The following is a 25,325-nucleotide window of genomic DNA, read 5'->3' on the forward strand; positions in this document are numbered from 1 at the left end:
ATCAAATTCCTCTCGTAACTTGCGTCATTTAGCTATCTCTGCACCTGACTCATATTTGCGAAATTTGTCTCGATCTCTTCCAGACATGTCGATAGGTTACTTAACTGGAAAACCATTTTCAGCCCTCAATAATCACTACTAATACATAGGACGCAAACGAACCATTATCGAAACACTGCTACACTACAGACGCCAGACGCAAACTGGATTCAAAAGCGCACTTTGATCTGGGTTGCGAAAAAAACCGAGAAAACGAAAGCAATATTTTCTTAACGCTAGGATCTAGGTATCACGCGTATACGAATACAACGTTTTGTATTGCATATTTAATAAAAAATATGTTGATATTTTTGCTATGGTGTTGTGCATGAGTCACGTACAATTAAAACGCTACCTTTGTTGACAGTTGAAATCAAAGAAATTGCCGCTGCGCTGTTTGTTGCTTAAAGCACGCGATCACGTTTGTTGACATTCTTTGTTGGAATAATAACGCTTGCCGAATGTTGTCTAAATTTCTGATACGGTACGGCGAAACAAACAGAAGTTCGAAAATACATAACATTTACATTATGCTGGTAAACCCATCACTATTGTACAATTTAGGCAAGTAATTTCAATAAGTAATAAAGATGAAAGTAAAAAAAAAAAAAAAAAAACACTAAAGCACAATTGAAACCTCTGTGACTGCACATTACTGTAACAGCCACAGAAATCTTTGCTGAGTTTGCGTTTTAATTATTAATATGATTACTTGTTGACCACCATGCAGAATGATGAATAGTGATCCTAATTATCAGTGCTAGTGTGCTGTTTACGTAATTGAACTCCATCTTTTCCCCTTGCTTCTTTATTCCATTTCACATTACATTTCGCATGGAAACCGTACATACTAGTTTATTTGTAAACTTTTTTTTTTTTTTTTTTTTTTTTTTTTTACAAACCAACTTTTATATCATTGAGTAAGAAAATTAATAACTCGGAGCGCGGGACCAAGGACGGTTGCTCCAGTTGCCACCCCCAAACTCCGCCTCTGCTTAGTCACTACTTTACTTCATTTCTGCTGAAACTTGACACGGAATAGTTTTCAGTAATAGCTTAAAGGACCCTTTAAAGCCTTTATATATTGCGTACGCTGGTTTTAAAAATTAAAACCATTTCAAAGCCTTGTCGGCTGTCATTTGGACAACTCTGCCTTAGATAAAAATTTAAAGCCATTGTGAAACTGCACGTTTACACCGCAGAATTAAAAGTTGAATTTCTTTAATACGTTTGCAATATTGCGGTCTAGAGAACTTTAAAGAATTTGTTTGGTTTCTTTCCAATTAATAACTTGGCACACTGATTTATAACATCATGGCGAGGGAGGAATAAAAGACAAGTGAAATAAATGTGTAAGAAATTAACCTGTTACGGAATTGAAAGAAATAAAAATATATCGAACGCTCCAATGCAGTGAATTGTGGTAAGATTTGTGTCTTACGAGGTTAGGAATAAGGTAAATGAGCAATAAAAGTGAGTGGAATGAATTCAAATAATCATGTGTTTTGCAAACAAGAACGGTGGAGCCGCATAGTTTTTGCACAATATTCCCGCTTTCAAGAAAAATGCTATGCTTGATAACAATTTTGACATGCTGTAAATATGTTTCTTTAAATTTTAATTTTCGTTATAGATTTATTTAATTTGTATCAGTTCCAGCTTTAATAGTAATAAGATAGGTTGTTTTAATTTATTTGATAACGATGATATGTTCTCTGTAATAGCTTCTCGTGTCCGTACTTGCTTGAAGTAACGAAGGAAGTCAAGTGCGTATGTGTATCATTTAATACTGCTGGGAATATGTTAGGCGTCTCCAAAGTAATATAAAGGAAGGAGTATAGTTTGACAAATCATTCTCAAAGAACTGTTTTGAAAACGGATTCGATCGTGTTTTATTACTATTACCTAATTTGATTTATGTTTGAAAGTAATTAGTTGGTTGTAATTCACCCTGAATGGATGTGAACATATATATATGAGCATCATTCAATTAATATGGAACTTCTGAATAATTCCCCTCTAGTATCAAACAGTTATCATACATTAGTGTGTAGACATTTTACAGTTATTCATAAAAGCAGCTGTTCAAAAACTTAAGTGAGTCAATTTGACATTTAAAATCACCTTAGAAAAGTTATGACGGTTTTTTTTTGCTTGCCTTTCTTTTTCGTTTAGTTTACTGGAACTAAACATCCAAATGAACCCACACGAGTTAAGTATACTTAATTGGGCCTATGTTTAGCAGAAGGGGTCCAGCTCTTTTCTCTAAAAAATGTTACAATTTTGGTAATTTCTGCTCACATTCGGTTAGTTTGGGGTAGGGTTGGTTAGTTTAAGTTAGGTTAGGCTAGTTTAGGTTACGTTAGGTTAGTTTAGCTTATGTTATATTAGTGTAAGAATCCCGCATAATTTTCCAAAAAATGATAGAATTTCGCTTATTTCTACTAATATTACGTTACTTTAGGTTAGTTCAGGTTAGCTTACGTTGGTTTATGTTAGGTTAGGTTAGATTTGGTTACGTCATGTTACGTCTAAGTACTTGTATCACTCATTTCTCCTGTAAATTTTGCGTTTTTTACGTGCTTCTGGACCCCTTGTACTAAACATACCCCCTTAATTGGTATATTGGGCATTAATTCCAAACATCAGCACAAATATGTTAGTTTCTGAGTGAAGTTATGTTCAGGGTTTAGTAAAAGCAGTTGTTGATAAATTGATTGATAAATAGCCTGTAGTTCAAGTTTTGGCGCGCTACATTTTGCACAATTTACAGAAGATAAAGTTCAGTACTCTGTATAGGAAGGTTACGTCGACACACTGATAAAGCGCTTATCTCTGGCTTGATCCCCGGATAAGTAAGTTTCTGGTGCACAGCATTGTGTCCGTCAGTTTTCTCGAGGTAGTCTCCCTTCTACATTCTCATTCCACCATTTCTTCCATCATTCACTTGCTGTAATCATCCGTCTTCTTTAGCCTAATATGCATAATTGTAGGACGTTAAAATGAAAGATTTGGTAAGACGTGGTTATGAGGGACACATTTCTCCAGGTTGCAGTCCAGGTCGCATTTCTCCAGTGTGTAAACATTACAAGTACTATAAAAACTCTCTTATTACTACAAAAGTACACATGTTTTCACCACCATCACTCACGCCCCTGTTCCTTATGGAACCACTAATTTCGCTCTGCTCTGGCTGGGATAGCATTCCTCCTTTTTAATGACCACCTAGCACTGGTTATTGTGTTTTTCGCACTAGTTTTATGTCATATGGCATATGTCTGGACACTATTTATATGTAAATCGTGGAAGAATTGTAATTTTTCGAAATTTTATTTTGGTGCCCCTTGAACATTATCTATGCCAAGCGAAATATTGTGTGTCGTGATGGTTGTGAAAAACCTGTCCTTAAAAAAATAAATTAAAATTAACTGAAATGTTGGAAATTGATATTTTAAAAAAAAAAAAAAAAAAAAAAAAAAAAAAAAAAAAAGAATTCCAAGTTGTCAGCTTGGTTTCTTACAACAGATCTTACGATTAAAATGCCTTTGTAACATACGATAATTGTGCTACTTGTCACATACACACCTGATACGCAAGAAAAAATCGGGAGTTTAGCGATATGTTTGCCGCTAGTATTAGAAGATATACTATATCTTTAGCAATTTCACTTTTTTAAGTAAAATGTTTTCTATTTGTAATTAGATTATACGTCGGCAGGGTTGGCAAAAACCATGGTTTTTATTGAAAAAAAAGTTTTTTTAAACCTTAAAAAAAAAAAAAACAAGTTTTCTTTGGTTTAAATAATTTGCTCTATGTATTTATATCACATATGGACAGAAATAAGTTTGTTTCGCCTTGGTGTTATTATGCAACAAACGGGTTATGCTGGAAGGGGACACATAAGCTTAAAGCGGAATCCATACCACTTCCCGCTTACATCCGAGAGAAATTGCCCTCCATTTGAACTCGAAACCCAGACTAATTGACTACAAATGCGAGAAGTCTGCCGACTCACTCACGAAGGACTCCTGATAAAAAATACGTTGTACCAATCTTTACATACCGGTACTTGTTAATATAATTGTCAAGAGTCATTTCAGAAGGACAGAAAGATAAACAGTTCGAGAAGTGAAGCCATTATACAGTATTACATATGGACAATTTCAAAGTATTGCAGAGTACAGAAGAACTAATTTTGTCCAAGTTAGTTCACTACGACTTTTATTAGTCCAAGTTAAAGAAATACGACGACTTAATTTGCATATCAATAAGAAAACTGAATAAAGATATGAATTATTTGACTCTACTTTGGCTCTGACCCATTTATACATAAATGGATACCAAAGATACTTATCATTTCAATAAATGCTTCTCGTAAGATTTGTATGACCCCCTCCTTTAAAAAAAAAAAAAAAAAAAAAAAAAAAAAAAAAAAAAAAAAAAAAAAAAAAAAAGGATTTCGATGTATTTCATCAATAGTAAACAGTATTAAAACGAAACAATATTTAGAATTTTTCTTTGATTGCAGTTGTATAATAATAATAATAATAATAATAGACTTAAAAAATCTCAAAAGAAACATTCATAAACTTATTTAAGAAAAGTTGGTTTTATAGTATAATACAATAATATGCGGGAGTGAAACGCGATATTCAACAAATGTGTGTTTACCAAGATTTTACGAACACTTACACTTACTTTTACTAACATTTTCGTTTTTTGGTTTAAACCAGCCAACCGTGTACGTCGGTAAACATATTTTATTATTTGTTTGCAGTAATGCATGAGTATATACTAGAAAATCAAAAGAAATATAGTGACATTACTTTCTATTTCTGAGTACAAATTTCGCATTAAAACCCACGGACACGACATCCACCATACTCTCATGGCTTAGGATTTGTCGCACCAGAGTGAGCGGTCCATCACTGATCTACTGTGCCTCTGATTACTGAATAAATACAAATGTTTGTAATACGTCATAACGAGTAATATACAAAAGATTCTGTTCTAGTGAATGAAGGAATACAGGGTGAAACTGATAGTAGTGCGCAAACTCCGAAAATCGAATCATGACAATTGGAACGGAACAGAAAGATGTGCACAGTGTACTCGACGCGGAATTCGACAACATGCAAGATAGTGGTTTCTTTTGATGTTATGAATCATTTCCCGAAGAATGTGCATATCTTTCTGTTCCGTTCCAATTGTCACAAATCGATTTTCGATTCCAAGTTGGCACCAGTGTCACTCCTACACGACCCATAATTTGACAATATGCACGAGAACTTTTTTTTTTCCCTCTTCTTTTGATGTCACGAATCACCTCTCGCAGTTGGTGCACATTTTTGAGCTTCACTCTGTATAATGAAAACTAATTTACACTACCGGTAACGAAACTTTAAAAGATGGTTGAATTTTTCAAATATTTGATTGTAGGCGTATATATTTTCCTTGTGGACTTCAGAAAATGTATAAAGAGTAATACTTCCACGTTCTAATGTTTTGCAAATGTGTTATTATGCCATCTACCAAACTTTACTCACACTCAGAGCTAAGAGAGAAAGATTATAAATATGTTTGTATACTGAGATCAGTAAAGAAATAGTAGAAGTTTCAAAGTAATAATACATAATAAATTTTGCTAATATTCCAGACAAAAAAAAGAAAGAAAAACGGCCGCCAGGTAGCATTGCGACTGGAAATACGAGTCCGGTTCCCAGATAATTTAAATACAAAATATTTATCAAACTATATTTGTATTATTATAATGCGCAGTTTTGAGAACTGACTCCTAGGTCAAAAGAGGAGTTTTAAGTTTTACGTACCACTATTATGCCGGCAAGGCTAAAGGAAACAATGATGATGAGAAATGAAGAAAGTGGGAGGAGACGGGAGAACCCCGAGAAAACTCACGCACACGGAGTTTGTCCACTACAAAGATCACTTGGCGCAAACTGGGATCGAACCAAGATCCCCATATATCAGAGGCGAACGAAGAATTTTTGAGTACTACTCTTGTTCTAGAACTCTTTCGGCAGTCGAAGCATCTGTACTGTTAATCTGTCGCTGTTCGCTATAGCTTTCTTCAGCCCGTACTACCAGCATTTCCCTTCTGGAAATAGAGTGAAACAGTAAAAACACTATATAATACGATTCTTATAGTGTTACGTGTAGGTGTCGCGAAGAATTGCTAATATGTACAGTAAATGGTACAAACAATGTAGAGGATTTAACGGGATACGATTTTTTAAAAAGGCATTAAGAGCTTTTTGGTGCAGAAAATGTTATATTTGTAGACATAGTATGATAAGGTGGAAATTCACTACATTTATAATGTGTCGACAAATTTTTATTGTGTACAGTTAACAGTGGGATATAAGTATAGGTACGTATAGGACATGAACCTTCAAAGCACTGGAAGCAGGGTTGTAGACAAGGTGGTTTAAATCATTTTTTTTTTTTTTTTATTTTTTTTTATTTTTAAGCGCGTTATGTCGTGTGATCTTTATGGTGACGTGTCCGCATATGAAACCATCGGATCATAGTTTTATATCCTTTTCACCTTTTAATCAAACATTTAAAGTAATAACAGGACTTTTCCGATGGCTAAGGCGAGAGAATCCCGATTTATATGTAATTATGTATAATGGTTTCACTTGTGCAACTGTTTATCTTTCTGTGCTTCTGAAATGATTCTTGACAATCATATTAGCAAGTATGTAAAGATCAGTACAACGTATTCTTATCAGGAGTCTTTCGTGAATGAGTCGGCAGACTCATCGTATTTGTGGCCAGTTAGTCCAAATGGAGGACAATTTCTCTCAGATGTAAGACGAGAAGCGGTTTGAATTCCGCTCTAAGCTTATGTGACCCCTTCCAGCATAACCCCGTTATTGCATAATAACACCAAGGCGAAAACATCATATAGGCTATCTATATGATAACACATATAGGCTATCTATATGTGATATAAGTACATAAAACGAATTATATAAACCAAAGAACCTATTTTAAACAAACAAAAAAAAAAAAAAGTTTAAACCGAAAAAACCTTTTAGTGGTTTTTGCCAACCCTGACTGGGAGCTAGTTTTCAAAATAAAGAAAACTTATATGGTGGCTTAGATATTTTCTACCGCCGCGTGATTTATTTTTAATTTGAATTGATGTAAATAGACTGCTGATGTTTCTGGAGTAATATTAATATAAAACGTTCCTGCTGATACATATCTAAAATTTTTGTAATTATAAAACATTATAGATTATAGTTAGTGTATTTTAAACTAGAAGAATAGGTCCTATTAACCATTATTTTTATATACAGTAAGTATTTTACTTATTTCGCCCCTTCTTTAATTGTTGTAGTAAATTTATTTGTAGTTCACAGTAAGAAACTGCATTTTAAAAGCATTTCGTGAAGCTTTCAATACGACTTAGAGAAGGAAACCGGTATATGACGTCACGCCAAAATATAGCACGTTTTTCTTGCCGTGACGCAAATAGCGGACTTTTCATTGTTTGTAGCTTTGTATCTCCATCACAAAGAAATATTTTGCTGAGATATTTAATATGTGGTATATTGGAGACTAGGTCTACATGATAGTACCATTAAATTAAAACTTTGTCAAAATGGAAATGTGCATTGCTTTTTTTTTTTTTTTTTTTTTTTTTTTTTTTTTTTTTTTAACTATTTTATTACTAAGTTTAAGACTGAACCAAATGGAGTCCGTCTGTCCATGGAGCCTTCAAAATTGATATAAATGAGTATAAATTTCCCAACTTCGAAGTATTTTTTTCTTTTTACCTATAGTTGGAAATGTTTGAAATTATTTCTATTGAATTCAGCCTCCTCAAATTAGTATAAATGTGCGATTGGAAATGTATCCATTCGTGGCGTTTTTAACATTAACATAAATGGTAGTTCAAAGATTCTGGCTTCAAAGTTATTTTTCTCATGACACTATGGACGGATATTTTTAAAAGTAGTTGTTTATAATTGACTATCGTGAAGTTACAAATGAAATTAAATAGTTAAGTTTTAGTCCCACAGTTATGCCGGCTAGGCGAAAGAAGACTGTTCTGATGATAAATGAATGGAATGGTGGAATGAGTAAAGTGTGGAGAGAGGGGGACGGGAGAACCCCGAGAATACCCACACACACTCTGTTTTGTCCACTTAGCGCGAGCTGGAATCGAACCACGGAGCCCATGCCCCAGGGATGTACGCTCTACCACTGAGTGTGAAGTTAATAAATTTAATAAAACATGGTCACTTCTGCCAGTGGTATGACCGTTAGTTTTTACATGCACAAAAGTACTGTTTGGCCTTGATCAGAATGTTCTCGAAATGCTAAAATATAGTAAGCAATTCTAATACTTTCATTTGGTCTTTCGTTTTTTTTCAGTTTTAGCAGCAGTATTAATTTGCGTTGAACATGTAAAACTTGTTGTTCAAAATAGACAAGTAGATTAGTTCAGAGAGTCCTTGTTTACTATTACTAAAGGGCTCTCTGATTTCGATCATTTTTATATTTCTCCTAGCCCCCATGTTGCGTGGTTGAATTTGGATTTAAACGGTATCAGAAGGGTCCTGTTCGTCTCTCCGACCGCGAAAACTATGGATTCGGCAGTAATATTGATCATTTTCGATCATTTTTAAATGTCTCTTCTCCTTCGCCCTTAAGTTGCACCGTCAAAGTGATATAAAAACCATCTCAGATACGAACGTCATCTATGTTGAAAATTTGATCGAGATCGGTTGTGTGGTTCAAGAAGGATGAAGTTACAAAGACAGTTACTTTTGTTTATATTCCCTCCCCTAAGTTGCACCGCCAAAATAAAGTTAAAGAAAAAAAAATCTCAGGTCCGAACGTCAGCTATGTAGAAAATTCGATCGAAATCTGTCAGGTTGTTCGGAAGTTATTGTTTTATTTATTTTTATAACTCCCCTCATCTCCCGCCCGTAAGTTCTACCGTCAAAGTGAATACGTAAATACACTCCCAGGCCAGAACCCCATCTGCGTTAAAAATTTGATGAAGTTTGTTCGAGTGGTTCAAGAGATTAAGAGTCATAAACATAGCCACTTTCAATTTTACAATATAGATATATAAGAAGTTGGGCCCCTCTTGACTTGGTTTGGGCGCAATCTTCGGGATATTTCATCCCCTTTCCACACACACACACACACCACAGCTCAAGTATATACATTGTAATTTGTAATTTAACAATTCATACATTTATAACATTTATTAATAATACTAACGTGTACCCAAAATCACACAGCTTTTCTTTTATAGCTCTTTAGAGCAGACCTTTCCGTGTAGCTCAAGACAAAAATTACCACCAAAACATCTGTATTTTTCGTGATAATTCTTGTTTAGTTATGCAGTGTTTTCGCTCCATAAAAATGCAAGTTATCACTTTCGTTATATATATATATATATATATATATATATATATATATATATATATATATAACAAAGACAGGAGTTGGCCATCTTGATAAAATATTATTTTCTTTAATCTAAAAGCCATGATGCTTCTCAGAAAATTTTCACGCAGCAATGTTAGATCTGGAGCTATAGAATTTTCAATTTAGAGCGCAGTTTCAATGCAGAATCTCTGATGCAGTGTGCATGTGCTATTTTGCCAAGCTTAGATCGCCTATAACTCCAAACCTATTTGGTCTAAGAAGGAAAAACTTCACGCAGGTTAGCTATAATCTTTGTACTACTAACAAGTGACAGAAGTTTCACGAAAATTTGAGATGATGGGTTGAAAAAAGACATTTTACTGGATGATTTGACGTGTAATGACCAAAGAGTAAGTTTATCAGAAGCAGTTTCTCTAATCACGTCCAGTTACAATTTACGAACATTTTATAACTTTCAATGTAGTTGAGCCATTGCTGACTTAATTACGTGTTCAGTTAGGTCGTTGAAAAGATTTGTCGGGAACATGGTTTGTACAAAATAATTTGATGTGAAACATTGCCAATACGAACTCCACAAAATAATTTGATGTGAAACATTGCCAATACGAACTCCACAGATATGATGTTAAAAAATAAGATTGAAATATTTAAGATGGGATGATGCATCGCTTGTAACTAAATGAACGCGAAGGGTGCATAAAGCAGAGCTCGAAAAATCCCATGTGCCAGTTTTTTTTTCTTTCTTTTTGCTTTAGTAATTCTAATTGTTTACCTTACAAGGTGCATTCGCGAAGTGTCCCCTCGGGATTCGTGTAAAATTGATTCAAATGCAAAGTTGTCCGTGGCCCACTGTGTCTTGTACTAATTTTAGCGGACCATACCGGTAATTTGCATATTTATGGGTCTTCATATATTCTGAATTCAGTCATACACTCAGACGCAAAATTGTTTTTAGTTTCTTTAAATGTAACTGGACATGACTATGGGCATATTAAAGACAAACTGGATCAAGTACTGCTTCTTTGACACATGTTACTCACCCTGGCCGCCATATTGCAGTCAACTTCCGGTTTCTCAAATGGTAATAGGTGCAAGTGATACATCAAATTCATGTACAGTTTTCATGATTTGATTTGTCAACATCAGAAACGTAATCGTAACTGATATTACTCAGCAATGTCTTTTGCTGGAGTGCCTGGAGGGATTTAACATGAAATACCTTCGAAACGGTACAAACTACGGTAAGATTCACTACACCAGTGAATTTATGAGAAAATTGTATTTGAATTTGATGTATCACACCTATTCCCATTTAAAAAGTCAAAAGTAGAGTTTAATATGGCGGCCGGGAATAGAGTTTAAATGTAACATATGTCAGAGAAGCAGTACTTGATCCAATTTGTTTTGCATATGCTCACATTCATGTCCAGTTACATTTAAAGAAACTAAAAAGCAATTTTGTGCCCGAGTGTTATAGTACTGTATGGTTGAATTCCGGATATATATATATATATATATATATATATATATATATATATATATATATATATGAAGGCCTATAAATATGCAAATTACCGGTATGGGCCGCTAAAATTAGTCCAATACACATTAGGCCACGGAGAACTTTGCGTTTAAATCAATTTTACATGAATCCCAAGGATACATTTCGCAAATGTACCTTGTTTGATGGAGTGAAAGCAAATTACAATAAATTCGTTATGAAGTTAAAAGTTTTCAGTTATCTTCAACTTTAGCATCACATATCCATGATTAAAGGATTTTGATCCTTCAGAGCAATAGACAACTGATAGATGTCAGTGGTCAAACTACAAGACATCTACACACACATAAAATACTGGTACTTTGTAAAAGTTCACTTACGTTCCATTCTCAGTTCCTGTTAGTGTTGAGGGATAACAAAGCTTGTACTTTTTATACCAGTAATTATAATTTAAGGCCAAACCATGTAGGATTAGTATCAAATTCGATTTGTATTATTGTGGTTCCTGGTTTTCAGAACTGGTGCTAGATTAATGAAAGATGTGACTATTTTATATGAAATTATATTAACCTTGGAATACACACACAAAAAATGTCAACGTGAATACATACCTGGGATGCCAGAACAACTCTTTTAATAAAATACTGGTAACAGCAATAATAAACGACCTTGAATGAATCTATCCCTTTATCAAATACAAAAATACACAATAGCAGTTTCTTTCCATTTTCAACGAACATACATACTTCTTACTCCATCAAATGCATACCGGTACTCCTTTTTTGTGTTTTGCGTGAACAGCCATCTTGCACCTGGTACATTTTTCTTCTTTTTCTGTCTTTGTTCCTGGGACACATTCGACATCATGCTTGCTTCAGAAGACCAGGTGTTGAACCACGTATAGATGGTTGGTCTTCCATAATTTTGATACCAGTAGACAAATCCGTGGGAAGGCTCAACTTTAGGCATTCCTTCATGTAGGGTCTAGATATTTACATCCCCAGTTCTTTTAGAAACTCCTTACATAAAATTTTCTTGTGTTGACCTACATTATTGGAGAAGAGAAGCATTGTGTTAATACCAGCCTTAGATAACACACCATAAAGAAAACGTAAAGGTGATCGTCACGTTTTCCTGCTGACATTATATATGTGAAGTAACTGATCGAAATAAACATTAATTCCTTTTGTTTCGTTGTAGTCAGTAGTGGCGATTGGATGTTAAAAGTGTGGGGGGAGGGGGGGAGGACATGATCTGAATACTTGTATATCAGTGTTAGTTTTCCTGGTTGTTTCTACCACTTTGTGTGACTCAAGGTTGTATAACTAATAGGATACTATCTTTTTCAGTTAAAATACCGTATATCGTATTTCATATTTCATTAAGTAAATTGACAAGAGCATCGCAAGTAGGTACTACCCATTGTACGCACTCAAACAACGAAAGTGTACGAATAGATTTGATTCCTTGCTTAAAATTCTGTCTGGAAAATTGTGTGATCAGATTATTTAACAACAAATTTGCAAAACAAATAAATGGAAAGAATAATATTAATCATAGTAATGAATAATGGAATTTTAGGAACTGTTGATTTTTGAGCAATTAAAGAATAACGGATGAAAACTTTTTTTAATTTTCAAAATGCTCTCTCAGTGTTTCAAAGCTGCTAACATATCGAGCCCTTGTAAGAAAAAAATGAAATTACGCTGGAATTGTTGCGCTCCAATAGGTTAATTTTTGAGCCATTTTCCGTGGAAATTAAAACACAGTTCCTGTAGATCTTAACTCCACAGGACAAATATCCCATACAGACTCATACAGACAAATAACCCGTGCAGACTGGAAAATTTTATTTTATAAAACGTCAATATTGACAGCCGAAAATGTCTATTGCCGGTTTTAGACGCTACCAAATCGCAAGCAAAGCACGCTTCTATCGCATGCATGAAAATTAGGGGTAATTCACATTCAAATTCGCTCTTGAGACTGTCCTTCATCTGGTATCATTGAACAGTGACGATGAAAATCGCATCTCATCGCCGAAACCACCTACGCATCTAACCAGTTCATTCAAGTGTGAGAAGATACCAACCTTTTATCACTCCAAGGAGCAGCCTTTGAAAGTAGAGATAAGATAAAGAGAAGTACTGAAAAATATAGGTACTGTTGTTAGTTTTTGAATGTTACGAAATTTTATGGTTTGGTAAAGAAAAAGTCACGAAATTTCATTTTGGAATTTTAGTAGACACCCTGCCTAGGCAGCATCTTATATTGCCAATAGAGTAACAATTAGCTGTCAAGAAATTTCCTGTCATCTCGTAAGTTGATGAGTAAATGTCAAATTTGTGCTGTCTCATAATTGAAAGCTACCTGTTGTTCGTAGCTTTCTGTATATGATATTGAGATATGAAGAAGTCCAATTGTGTGACAAAAATGCCTTCGTTATTTTGTGTTTATTACATAAAGATATACAAATATGTGGCTGAGTTACAAGAAAATAACTAAGAAAGAAAGTGGAAATAGCTACTGATGTTCTAAAATTTTTGTGAGATGACTATAATAGGCTATATTGAATAGTTTCAGGTTACAAAACATGCTTATGAAACAAATTTTTAGACCAAGTTCTAGGTTGTTCACTATAAATAAATAAATAAATAAAAAAAAATAATAAAAAACAGGCTACTTCTATGTCTTTATGTTTTAGTATATTGGTATGCAGCCTAGGCTATTTTCAACAAATAATGTAGGTCTACAATTTTGAAAATTACTAAGAAATAAAATTATATTACTGCCTAAACTACAGAATACAGCTTTTTTGAAACTTAACATACTAGGATACAGAGACAGATTCCAGTTATTTCTCAAATAGATTAATCTAGCATGCGTCTCATAATTACTCTTTATATAAACAAAATTAAATACAACAACAAAAATATTCGTAACTCTGAAACGAAAACCCAAGAAACAAATTGATCTTAACCTGTAACTGCTGACTTACCAGGCTTCCACCAACACCCATTGCTTTCACAATAGTGATATAACTGCACCAGTAGATATAAAAGTTAATGATGAAATTTCAAATTAAAAAAATAAATAAAAAAAAAAAAAAAAAAAGAAAAATGGGTACTTAGAAACATTTATAAATTGAAACTTAAAAATGTAGACAGAGCATTGTGAAGGATATTATTAAATGCCTGTGCTCTTAATTTGTATTTTCCTACAGTGGTTGAAGATCTCTCGTAATTTCTCTCACTGACCCTACTTTAAGGGGTCACGTCAAAAAAAGTGGGGAAGGGCAACTGTCCCCTTTTGCCGCCCTCTAGTGATCTAGTGTGTTGAGTACAGTCTATAAACTTAACTTCAACCTGCATTTATTTTAATATCACATAAACACGTCACTCCACCCCTTATTTATCGTCTATTCTAAAACGAAAGAAATGGCTTAAGAACTACCACCGGGAATGTCACTATATAGAATGAGAATACACGGAAGTACCAACCAGACTTTCGGTAAAAGTGTTGAAAACAGCGTCACAGTAGCGATTAGTATAACTAGTGGGGTGTTGCAGCACCTCGGTATTTATTAGTGATGTCAACGGCTCGAGCGGCTTGGTTCACGACTCAGTCACAACCGAGCTGAGAAGTGAGCCGAGCCAATAGCTCATCCAACTGAGCCGGCTCGAGCCCTCGACTCAGTTGGGCCGAACCGAGCCGAGCCGATGGCTCACCCCCAACTGAGCCGGCTCGAGCCGATGGCTAACCTGAGCTGAGCCGAACCGAGCCGATGGCTCATCGCAACCGAGCCGGCTCGAGCCGATGGCTCAGTTGAACTGAGCCAAGCTGGTTGACATCACTAGTATGTATTCCAGAGTTAAATGAAAATAATGATTTGTATCCATTATATTCTTAACAGTTGAAGAACAATCATCATCAGTAACCTAAAAAATTACTCATTTTGTTGCTCAGTGTCATTTAATTAAGTTGAAGCAAACGTGTTAGATGCTGAGCTTTCACAATAGTCTATGAGCATTGTCATTGAAACTTCTTTCTCTTTCTTTATCTATGTTTCAACGTTTAACACGTTTGCTTGAACTTAAATGTATAACAAGAAAAGAGAAAGGCGACTACGTTTTGAGTGTACTGATGTTTTGTGTTGTTTATTTTCTGTTTGTTCTGTTTACTTTCAGAGTAGGCAAAGAATAGTTGGAACTATTTAAAGGAGAGGAGTATTGAAGATCCTAGAGATAAACATGGACGACCAAGAAATGGATTTGAAGTTGAAGAGTCAACCTGTTGTTCTCGTAGAGAAACTAGACGATGGGTTTCTGCACCCTGAACAGGATCAAACAGCAGTATCTGAACGCCCAGAGGAGAGAGAGAAGCAGAAATCAGAAACAGAATCCAAACCTGACGACGTGGTAGGAATGCGTACCAGGTAAAGTTTCAGTTACTGTATTATCTGTATACAGAGCACTCCAAAATGAACATCTCACTACTTGAAAACGATCTTTTGTTGGAAGATTTGATGTAAATATCACCGGAAACACCCGTTTTTGTCACGGAAAGAGTAAGTGTATGAAAAGTATTTAAAAGGTGTATATGATTCCCTTTTCCCTTTGCTAGTAGGCTTGGAAACTCTGCTCGACACACGCGGTGCTGTCCTTTCTATTGTCAAAGATGTAACTCCCATCCTTGTAGGTCACACATTCCAAAGTATAATGATAAAAACGTAAATCAACCTAAACACAACAACACAGTGAGCAAGGCTATGTGATATGCATATAAAAAACACAATCATGTAACAGTTTCAACACAATAACTGTCTTCATCAGGCTCGCACTCCTGGTTGCTTGGGAGTTGGTCATCTCTTACATAGTTCCCGGAGATCAACTTTTAATTAGGGTCCTCCCCTTTATTAAAAATAACACTTGTGCTATTCGCTTTCACTTGTACAGCTGCGCACATGTCCAGTTAAAAATATACGATTTTGCTGGATACATTCTTGACCTCCAATTATCCTAGTTATGTTCCCTTATTAATTTGTTCTCTTTCTTTCTTCTGTCTTTCTTTTCTTTCTTCTTTGAGTAAAATCTTCTCCCATTCTTTATCGCAAATCCTGCACTCCAGTTCATCACCTTATCTACTGCCTTCTTAATTTCCTTGGTTTCTTTCCATTTTCTCACTGATATCTCATTCTTTGCTTCTTTGACCTCTGCTCCTTCTCACGCTATCGTGTCGTTTGTCTCTTTCTGATGCTTATATATAGCGTTGTTGTCCCTTTTCAATCTTACGTCGTCTTTGTGCTGTTTTATCCTTTTTTTCCATCTTTTTTCTTTCTCCTATATAAATTTTGTTACACTCCGCGCATCCCACTCAATATATTACTCCGTTTTCATCTTTAACACAAGTGTTACTTTGTAATGAAGGGGCAGAGCCTAATTAAAGGTTGATCTCCGGGAAGTATATACGAGGTGACCAATTCTCAAGTAGCCAGGAGGAGTGGAAATCGAATGAAGACACAGTTATTGTGTTGAAACTGTTACGTGATGGTGTGTTTTTATATAGTTATTATCACATAGCCTTACTCAGTGTGTTCTTGTGTTTAGTTTGTCAATACAGAAACAAGGCCTGATGAAATAGCTAAATCAACCTATGTTAAAAAACAAATAAATAAATAAAATAAAGTAAAAAATAAAATAAAATAAAAAAATAAAAAATAAACGTTTCTACCCTGTCCTCATTTTCGCCATTTTATAAATATAAAATGGAAAATTGAAGATTGCTAATAAAACTCCAACTGACCAAAGCAGTATATATATATATATATATATACAAGGGTTTGACAAAAAAATTAAAACGTTTGCGAAAGTGTGAAAATCATACTTAGTATGGTATGGGGCCTCCTGTTGCGTCCAAAACAGCTTGGATCCGACGTGGAATGGACGTATACAGCTCCTGAATCGTGGTGTGTGGAATTTTGTACCATTGTTCCTCCAAAACATGCTTCAATTCCTTAAGGGATGCTGGTGGAGGGTAATGAGACCGAACACGCATTTCTAATTCAGACCACAATAGCTCAATGATGTTCAGATCTAGTGATTGTGGGACCCAGAGGAGGTGTGATAGCTCCTGGTCATGCTCCCCAAACCATGATTTCATCGTTTTTGCAGCGTGACAGGGTGCCAAATCATCTTGGTAGATGCCATCACCATCGGAGAACAATATTTGGGCCGTGAGTAGAACCTGGTCCCCTAAAATGGCCACATACGCCTTAGCATTCATCATTCCATTCAGGGCTATGATGGGACCTGCAGAAACTACGAATCACTGCCCATACTGTAACAGAACCACCCCCGTGCTTTTCAGTTGGGAGCAGACAGTCTGTATCATAGACCTGCGACAATGTTCTCCATACGTAAACACGACCGGTTGTAGGAAACAAGGTGAAGGTCGATTCATCGGACCACATTACGTGTTTCCACTGCTCATGAGTCCACGCCTTGTGGTCCTTGCACCACTGGATATGCCTCTTCGCATTTACTGCTGTGACCACGGGTTTGGCGATAGCGGCCCTGCCATGAATTCTCATTTTATGAAGCTCCCGTCGCATTGTTTTCGACGAAACCGGGTTCTGTAGGCCGGAATTGAGTTCAGACGTAATTTTCATTGCAGTGGTCTTCTGTTTAGCTGCTACAATCCGTTTTAATGCCCTTCGGTCCCTATCAGACAGGATTGTCTTTCGACCACTGTTGTGCTTTGCAGACGTCGTTTGCCCATGAATTGTGCCATGTTTCCCTCGTGACATTGGACACAGTGCCTTTCGATACCCCCACAATGTTCGCCACTGCTGCCACTGAAGCTCCAACCAGACGGGCACCAACGATCATGCCTCTTTGGAAGTCTGTCAGGTCGCCCATTTTACCGCACCACTTTCACACCATGACACTCACAGATGAACTGCTTATTGCTGATGGAAGAGGAAGGTCCACATGATACATTGGAAACAAAAAACGATCGGCAACTGCAACACGTGTTGTACAGTGGAGGGCCAAACTTACGTGTCCTGTATAAAGTGTTTTTAGATTTTTTGTTTACCCCTTGTATATATACAGATGGTGATCAGAAAAATGGAAACACCTGTAGTTGGCAACACGTCAGATGTATGGGTTGGCAGTGGTGTCGTGGCGCCCGCAGCGCCGGACCGCTGGTGGTAGTGTGTTAGGTCGGTCTCCATTCTACATCAGGTGCAGTGGAACAGCAGTGTCCAGTGCCTGCAGCAGACGGAGGTAGTGTAAAATGGGAGACCTCTCAGATTTTCAAAGAGGACAAATTGTTGGTGCGCGGTTATGTGGAGTGAGTGTGACGGCAGTGGCTACTGTGTTAGGTGTGTCGCGTGAGACAGTGTCGAAGGTGATGACGGCCTACAGAACACACGGGAAAACCACATCGGCGAAGCGGAACAGTGGGCGGAAGGAAATCATGAGTGACAGGTCACGCCGGGTATTAAAGCGCATTGTCACGCAGAAAAGTCGTGCCACTGCAAAGCAAGTGACGGAGGAACTCAATCAGCACTCCCCCACCCTGCTTCGACAATCACAGTCCGGCGCGAATTACATGACATGAACTTACGGGGTCGTGTTGCACGGGCCAAACCGCTCATCAGAGACCATAACGCTTTCGCCCGTCGCAAATGGTGCCGCGACCATGTAACTTGGACCGTTGAGGACTGGAAACGTGTGATATGGTCGGATGAGTCATCCTTCACCCTATTCCCAACCACGGGCCGTGTTTATGTGTGGAAAACGCCCAAAGAAGCTTATGATCTGCAGTGTCTCCGCCCAACTGTGAAACATGGCGGCGGCTCGGTGATGCTGTGGGCCGAAATATCATGGTTTCCATTGGGTCCTGTGGTCACACTTAACGGACGAATCACTGCCAACGATTATGTCGCAATTTTAGGAGACCACTTGCATCCTATGGTCCGGATGTTGTTCCCGGACAATGACTCCATCTTCCAGGATGATAATGCACCCATTCACACAGCTGGCGTTGTTGCAGCGTGGTTTGAGGAACATCGGGATGAAGTTCAATACCTCCCCTGGCCCAATCCCCAGATCTCAACATAATTGAACATCTGTGGTCCGTCTTGGAAGCACCACTCCAGCAACGATTTCCACCTCCATCCTCTCTCACAGAACTGGCCGACGCCCTGCACGAGGAATGGTGTAAAATTCCACTTGCTACCATTCACGACCTCTATGCCTCCATCCCACGTCGCATCAAGGCTGTTCTGAAGGCGAAAGGTGGCCCGACACCATATTAATCTGGTAAGTTGCTATTTCGTTCAGGTGTTTCCATTTTTCTGATCACCATCTGTATATATTTTTAATAGTATATATTTGTGTTACAGTTTCGGGTACGTTGCATAGCCTTTCTCAGACACATTATCTTTGGTCAGTTGGAGTTTTATTAGCAATCTTGAACTTTCCGAAGCAACAATAAATAATTTACAAGCGAAATTAAAATATAAGGTGGCCAAAATAAAATTAGTCCGGAAAAGTGTTTTCGGAATTTCGTGAAAACGTATTATAAGAAGCAGGGAGATCATTAGAACCTGGGACAGACACAACTGGGTGTGAGAGGTCATGCACAGATACGTGATAGCAACTAGTTGTTGGAGTGAGAACTGCAGACGTGTTTAGTGATAACGTTAAAACAGCACGTGTTTGTTAGTAAGTGTTACGCGAGGCACATTTGGCTACACGTGTTTCCAATTTGATAAATTGAACACAGCGCTATATTGACATCAACGGTAGCCACTTCCAGCAGTTTCTGTAAAAGGCAGTTTCCTTTCATTAATAAGGGTAAATTTTGTGTCAGAATTATAAACATTTTCCGGGCTAGTTTTATTGATCATCCTATACTATTGAAGTTAGCCTCCATCCCTCCTAGTGGCCTAGGATAGCGTAGTCGCTAACGCTCTTGTCTTTTGTGCGAGCGGCCCCTGGTTCGATTCCCGGTGGGGACACGGTCGAAAAAATGTAAAAGCTTTTGAGGCCAACCGTCTTCAATGGGGTTTTCCTGGATTTTCCCACATTCCCACCAGGCAAATGCCGGAATGGCACCTAACATACAGATCCCAAGCGCTTCATTTCTTCCTTCCCTTTTCTCGGATATTGTGATCGTCGAGGGACTTCATCTCTCATATGTGACGAGCTGACATGGCCATTGATGCTGAAAGCACAGAAAACTAAATCCTAAATCCTCCTTTTAGAAGTGGAATTTGCGAAATTGCTAGGACACAATTACTTCAAGAAAATTTTTATATCGAGTTTTATCTACGTTTGCATAATTGACTCGTAAAATACTGTTATTTTTGACATGATTTGAACCGTGCTTTTTCAAAATCTCATTTTGGAACTGTTGAACAGCGTGGCTTTGTGTAAGGGTTACGTTCAAACAAACAAACAAACATTCTGTTTCATATGTAAGATGAAATCGAAGGTAATAATTACGTACCTCAGAATATTGGAAACAGTTACACACTAAGAGAGACAGGGCCGTGGTGGCTCAGTGGTACAGCGTTCACCTCTGGTGCGTGGGGTCCCGGGTTCGATTCCAGCCCCCGCCAAGTGAACTTTGTGGTGGACAAACACCGTGTGCGTGGGTTTCCTAGGGGTTCCCTCGTTTCCTTCCTCTTTATTCATCCCACCATTTCATTCATTACTCATCATCACTGTCTCCTTTAGCCTAACCGGCATAACCGTGGGACGTAAAACTCAAGATTTCGTTTCATTTTTTTTGTTTCTTTTGATTAAAATGTTACCTTCTACAGCTTGGATACTATCAGCTAATTACAAACTTCTCCGTCGCACTTTTTCCCGTTTCTTCTCTTTTCTTAAAAAATCATTTAGGAATCTGGTAATTTATCTTCCTTGACTTATATCTTCAGTCTACGCGTATCAATGAATCCGGTGAAAAACAAAAGTGAATACTAGATGATGATCATTTTGGAGTGACTTTAGTTTTGCACATAAGCATAGATTTGTTGTGATTAGCATGGTTTTATGATAACTGTATGCTATTCTTAAGTAGAATTCATATTTTAAATTGCTATCTGTATTTTGTCAATTGCTCGTGTTATAGTAAGACAGTGTGTAGCTTTTAGCTGTTTATTATATTGTGGTGTATCCTGACCTTGAGGCAGCCAAAAGGAAACTAGGTCTAATTTCAAAATCGGTTTACTTAGAAAAATCAGAAACGTATAAGCAGTATTAGATGCTATCTATTTGGTATTTACAACGTTGTTTTAACATGTTAATCGCCATTTTTACCCCACAAAGACAAAAGCAATATCAGACAGTAAGACTTACCTAGCAAATTAGTGATAGTTCTCATTAACAGCAGTATCTGTCTCCAGCGTTCAGCCAAAGAAATAGTGTAGTGCGTGGAACTCTTCGTAAAGAATTACCTGGTTATATCGTAAATACTGTCACAAAGTTTGGAGTGGCGCTGTAGGCATCCAGAGTAGCACAGTGCTGCCATCTGTGTAAAAAGCGAAAGATGAATGTAGTGTGTGTGTGACTGTTCATGACATACATTGATATTGTACTGAGCTCTGGTGGAGTATAGCGATTACGAAAATCGTGTAGCAGTAATTCCATTATACAAGGTCGGGAAGACAGCAGGTGAGATTTTCAACGTCCTGAAACCCCTACAAATCAGCAAGAGATTCGTGTATCACGCCATACAGCGATACACCGAGATTGGAACGGCAGCTAACCGCGCAAGGAGTGGCAGACCAGGAACGATACGCAGGTCCAGAAAGTAGTCGCAGCAAGAATTCGAAGAAATCCTGTTCGAACACAAAATGTGATGGCTGCTGAGATGAACATCAGCAGAAATTCCATGTCTCGTGTGCTCAGGAGTGACCTATATCTACGGACGTATAAGAGACAGACTGATCACTTTCTGACCCAAACATTAATGTCGCAGAGGGTCCTTAAATCAAAGAGACTGTTGCGGCGTTACTCCAACAATCTGCACAGAAAGATTCTGTTCACAATCGAGCAGGCCTATAACGCCCAAAATGACCGTATGTATGCCACATCATCTACTGCAGCTGCTGAGACAGCTTCAAGGGTTCAGAGGGCAGATCATCCTGCCTCAGTGATGGTTTGGTGGGGAGTGCGCTACTCAGGCACAACCCAGCTGCAGTTTTGCGAACAAGGTGTTATAACATCTGCCAAGGTGTACCAGGACACAGTGCTAACACCTATAGTGAAACCATTCTCTGGTACCTACCTGGAGTAAGGTGGACCTTGCAGCACGATTCCGCTCCAGACTACAAAGCAAAAACAACTCAGGACTGGCTGGCACGGAACGTCCCCGACTTCATTTCTACCGCTGATTGGCCTTCTAGCAGCCCGAACCTTAACTTTTTGGACTACAAACTTTGGGCAGTCCGTCAGGCAAAGGTCTGCCATAAACGGCATCCATCTGTCGACAGTCTGAACAATCCTTGACCCGAGCAGTGAACAATTTTCGCATGGACGTGGTGCATAATGCCATTGACCAGTGGCCGAACAGACTTCGTGCCTGCATCAAGGCTAAGGGGGGAGATTTCGAAAAATGATTCGTGCGTGAGGTGTACAACATATCAATGTAAAACATGACCCAAATAAATTGCCTTCGTGTTAATACTCTCTGTGTTATTCATATTCAAACTTGTGACAGTATTTATGATTTAACTAGGTAGGTGGCGTCATTCCTGCATATTATCGTCTAATGAATCAAATGAATAGGAGTATGATAGTGCAGTGATACATTAGCGTTTAGCAAGCAAGAAGGATAAAGGTAGCAACGTATGGCCCTCCTTTTATGAAGCAGAATAACAGCTCCGCTCCAAGAACTTCGGGCCAGTTCCACTGTAAAGGATAATACAGGATATCTCCCGCCCCCCAAAGAAAAGATATAAAATAATGATTTCCTTCACTGATTTGCAAGTCAAATACAGGGTAAGTCAAAAAAGACTTTAGAAATCCGAAAGCATATAAAAATTTATTGAGATTACTGACAGAGACGAAAGACATTTCAATTTGTAGCAAAACATTTCAAGTTTACGTCAAAGTCCAATTTTGGTTCGATGTGACTGCCGTTGGATATGCGGCAAACATTCAACCAGAACTCAATTTCTTCCCACACTCGTTCCAGCTCCTTGGGCGTAACTTCTGTAACGGCTGCCTAGATTGGATTTCTCAGGTAGAGACGGAACATGCACTCGATCTTTTGCAAAATCCTATAGGAAGAAATCCATATGTTTCAAGTCTGGGGAGCGAGGTGGCCATGCAATTATACCTGCACGATCAATCCACCCAAGTGGGAAGCGAATATCAAGGAAATCTCGAACTTCCGTGAGGAAATGAGGCAATGTGCCGTCTTGCTGGTAATAATAGATCACGTCATGTTGTTTGTCTTCAACTATTTGAGGAATTAAAAAGAAAGAAAAAAAAAAGAAATCCTACGGGCAAAGCTTTTTCTAACCTGTCCGATAACAGCAGCAGCAACAGGTGGGCGACCTGGTGATTTCACATCACGAACAGAGACCGGCTTTGAGGTTCCTTACCTTGTTCCGTACGAGAACTACGCTGAACAGCTGTTGCAGAGTTCGTTTCATGGAATAATAACACACACCGAGCCGCTCCGCAGCAATGAAAGTCTCCATTTTAAGAGTGCACTACAGTGGCGCTCACGGTGACGGAATGTGGTACTACGGCACTACAGAAGTCAAACTTGTATTTTGCTGCAAATTAACACCTGTATCGATTCTGTAAGTTATTTCAATACATTTTTATATGCTGTCAAATTTGTAAAATCCTTTTCAACTCACCCTGTACATAGGAGGCTACTGCACTTCTCGAACTGATCTTTGTAAACAGAATCAGTCTATATCTGCTTACTCTTTCGATCACAATTTTATCCTTTTAGTCAAAATTGCTCAGAGAATTAATTATTTTAAAACGTTATTTATGGTAAATTTTACACAGTTATCGTTCTTAAAAACATCATTATGGTATAATTAAAGTTCGAAAGTCCGCCATTTTTAATCTATAGAACCATGAACCCTTCGGACCAGAAATGAGAGGTATGTTCCCCAGGATGAAAAAAAAAAATATGATTTTTTAAATTTACATCAAATTCTTCTCCCCGTATAATAGAAGTCGCGAACTGAAGAAAAAAAACATTAGGAATTAGTATTAAATGTTAATTATGCTATTTAAGTGAAAGTATTGGGGTTTAATTTTGAATTGATCCCCAATCGTTAACCTATTTCAATCCCAAACAATGTTTCTTAAGCATTTAGGAAAAAGCACAGCAACGTTTATCAGCATGAACACTTTTCTTTTCATGATATTTGACAGAGGCATATTTTTTAAAAAATAGAAACTAGCCTGCAGCACAAAATACATATATAATACATAAATTTCGCCTAAAGTTATAAAAACCTTTTTTGTGTGTGTGCCTGTGTGCGTTTGTTTCGAAGAGGGGATCGGACCGCTCTAAATACGCCCCTATTATCCGGAAATACAAATAGACGTGGACACAAAAGAATTTTCGTCTTAAATGTCCATGGTGGTTTCCCCGTTGGAATAGTTAACGATTTAAAAACCCTGTGTTACTAAGAGAAGAAAGCAGGATTCTCCCATTACTCGTTCAAAACGAGATTTTCCCTAATCATCCTCTGCATGATACTCATTTTCATATTGTGCTTCCATACATTTGAGTCTTATTGTATTATGATTATTATCTTCCATAATCGAAATAACAGAACGGAAACGGGATTTTACTTATTTTCACTGTGAATTAATTTATTCGGAATCTGATTTAAATCAATCCATCCTTATGTCCCCGTCCCTCCGTCGTTGTATCAGAAATTTTAAACAGCATATAATAATTTGTTAAAAAACGTAAGAACCAGATGGTTTGTATTTTCAGTATTCACCCGTATGTTACCTCGTGACAGATCAATACAAACTATATAATTTATTCTGCAAGGACTCTTAAATTCACTGCATGCATTGGTCCTATTTAATTTAAAGTGTTAATTCAATGGAACTTCTAAGCGGATTAATCCACGAGGTTTGTACATGTGGAAGTGTTTTTAGACTTGAATATTTGTCTGAAGTGTTTTAGAACGGTTATCAAGTATCAGAACAAAGCTGGTAAGAGATATGGAGTAGCTGCTTTTTGTAATGAATTCAGCGTCCCAACAATAACTTCCATCTCCTTCGTTAACATTGTACTCAAACAAGAAGTGGTGGAAATTAATTGTTTTCGGTTTCAGTGTTGA

The 25,325-nt window shown here is 37.3% G+C and overlaps 1 protein-coding gene across 6 annotated transcripts in view; it reads left to right on the forward strand.

Annotated features, from left to right (window-relative positions):
• Positions 1 to 1,118: 1,118 nt before the first annotated feature.
• LOC145690936 (uncharacterized) overlaps positions 1,119 to 25,325 on the forward strand; it is a 124,389-nt gene continuing 100,182 nt past the window's right edge. For 2 of the 6 annotated variants that reach the window (XM_081766394.1, XM_081766396.1), the window contains exons 1-2: positions 1,119 to 1,462; positions 15,163 to 15,410. In XM_081766394.1, the coding sequence (XP_081622520.1) occupies positions 15,226 to 15,410 (185 nt within the window). In that variant the 5' untranslated portion in view covers positions 1,119 to 1,462; positions 15,163 to 15,225. The other 4 variants (XM_081766390.1, XM_081766393.1, XM_081766391.1 and 1 more) reach the window with 3 other exon arrangements.

The sequence above is a fragment of the Thermobia domestica genome, chromosome 7 (genome assembly GCF_964235325.1).
Source record: "Thermobia domestica chromosome 7, izTheDome1.hap1.1, whole genome shotgun sequence".
NCBI classification, from domain to species: Eukaryota; Metazoa; Arthropoda; class Insecta; order Zygentoma; family Lepismatidae; genus Thermobia; species Thermobia domestica.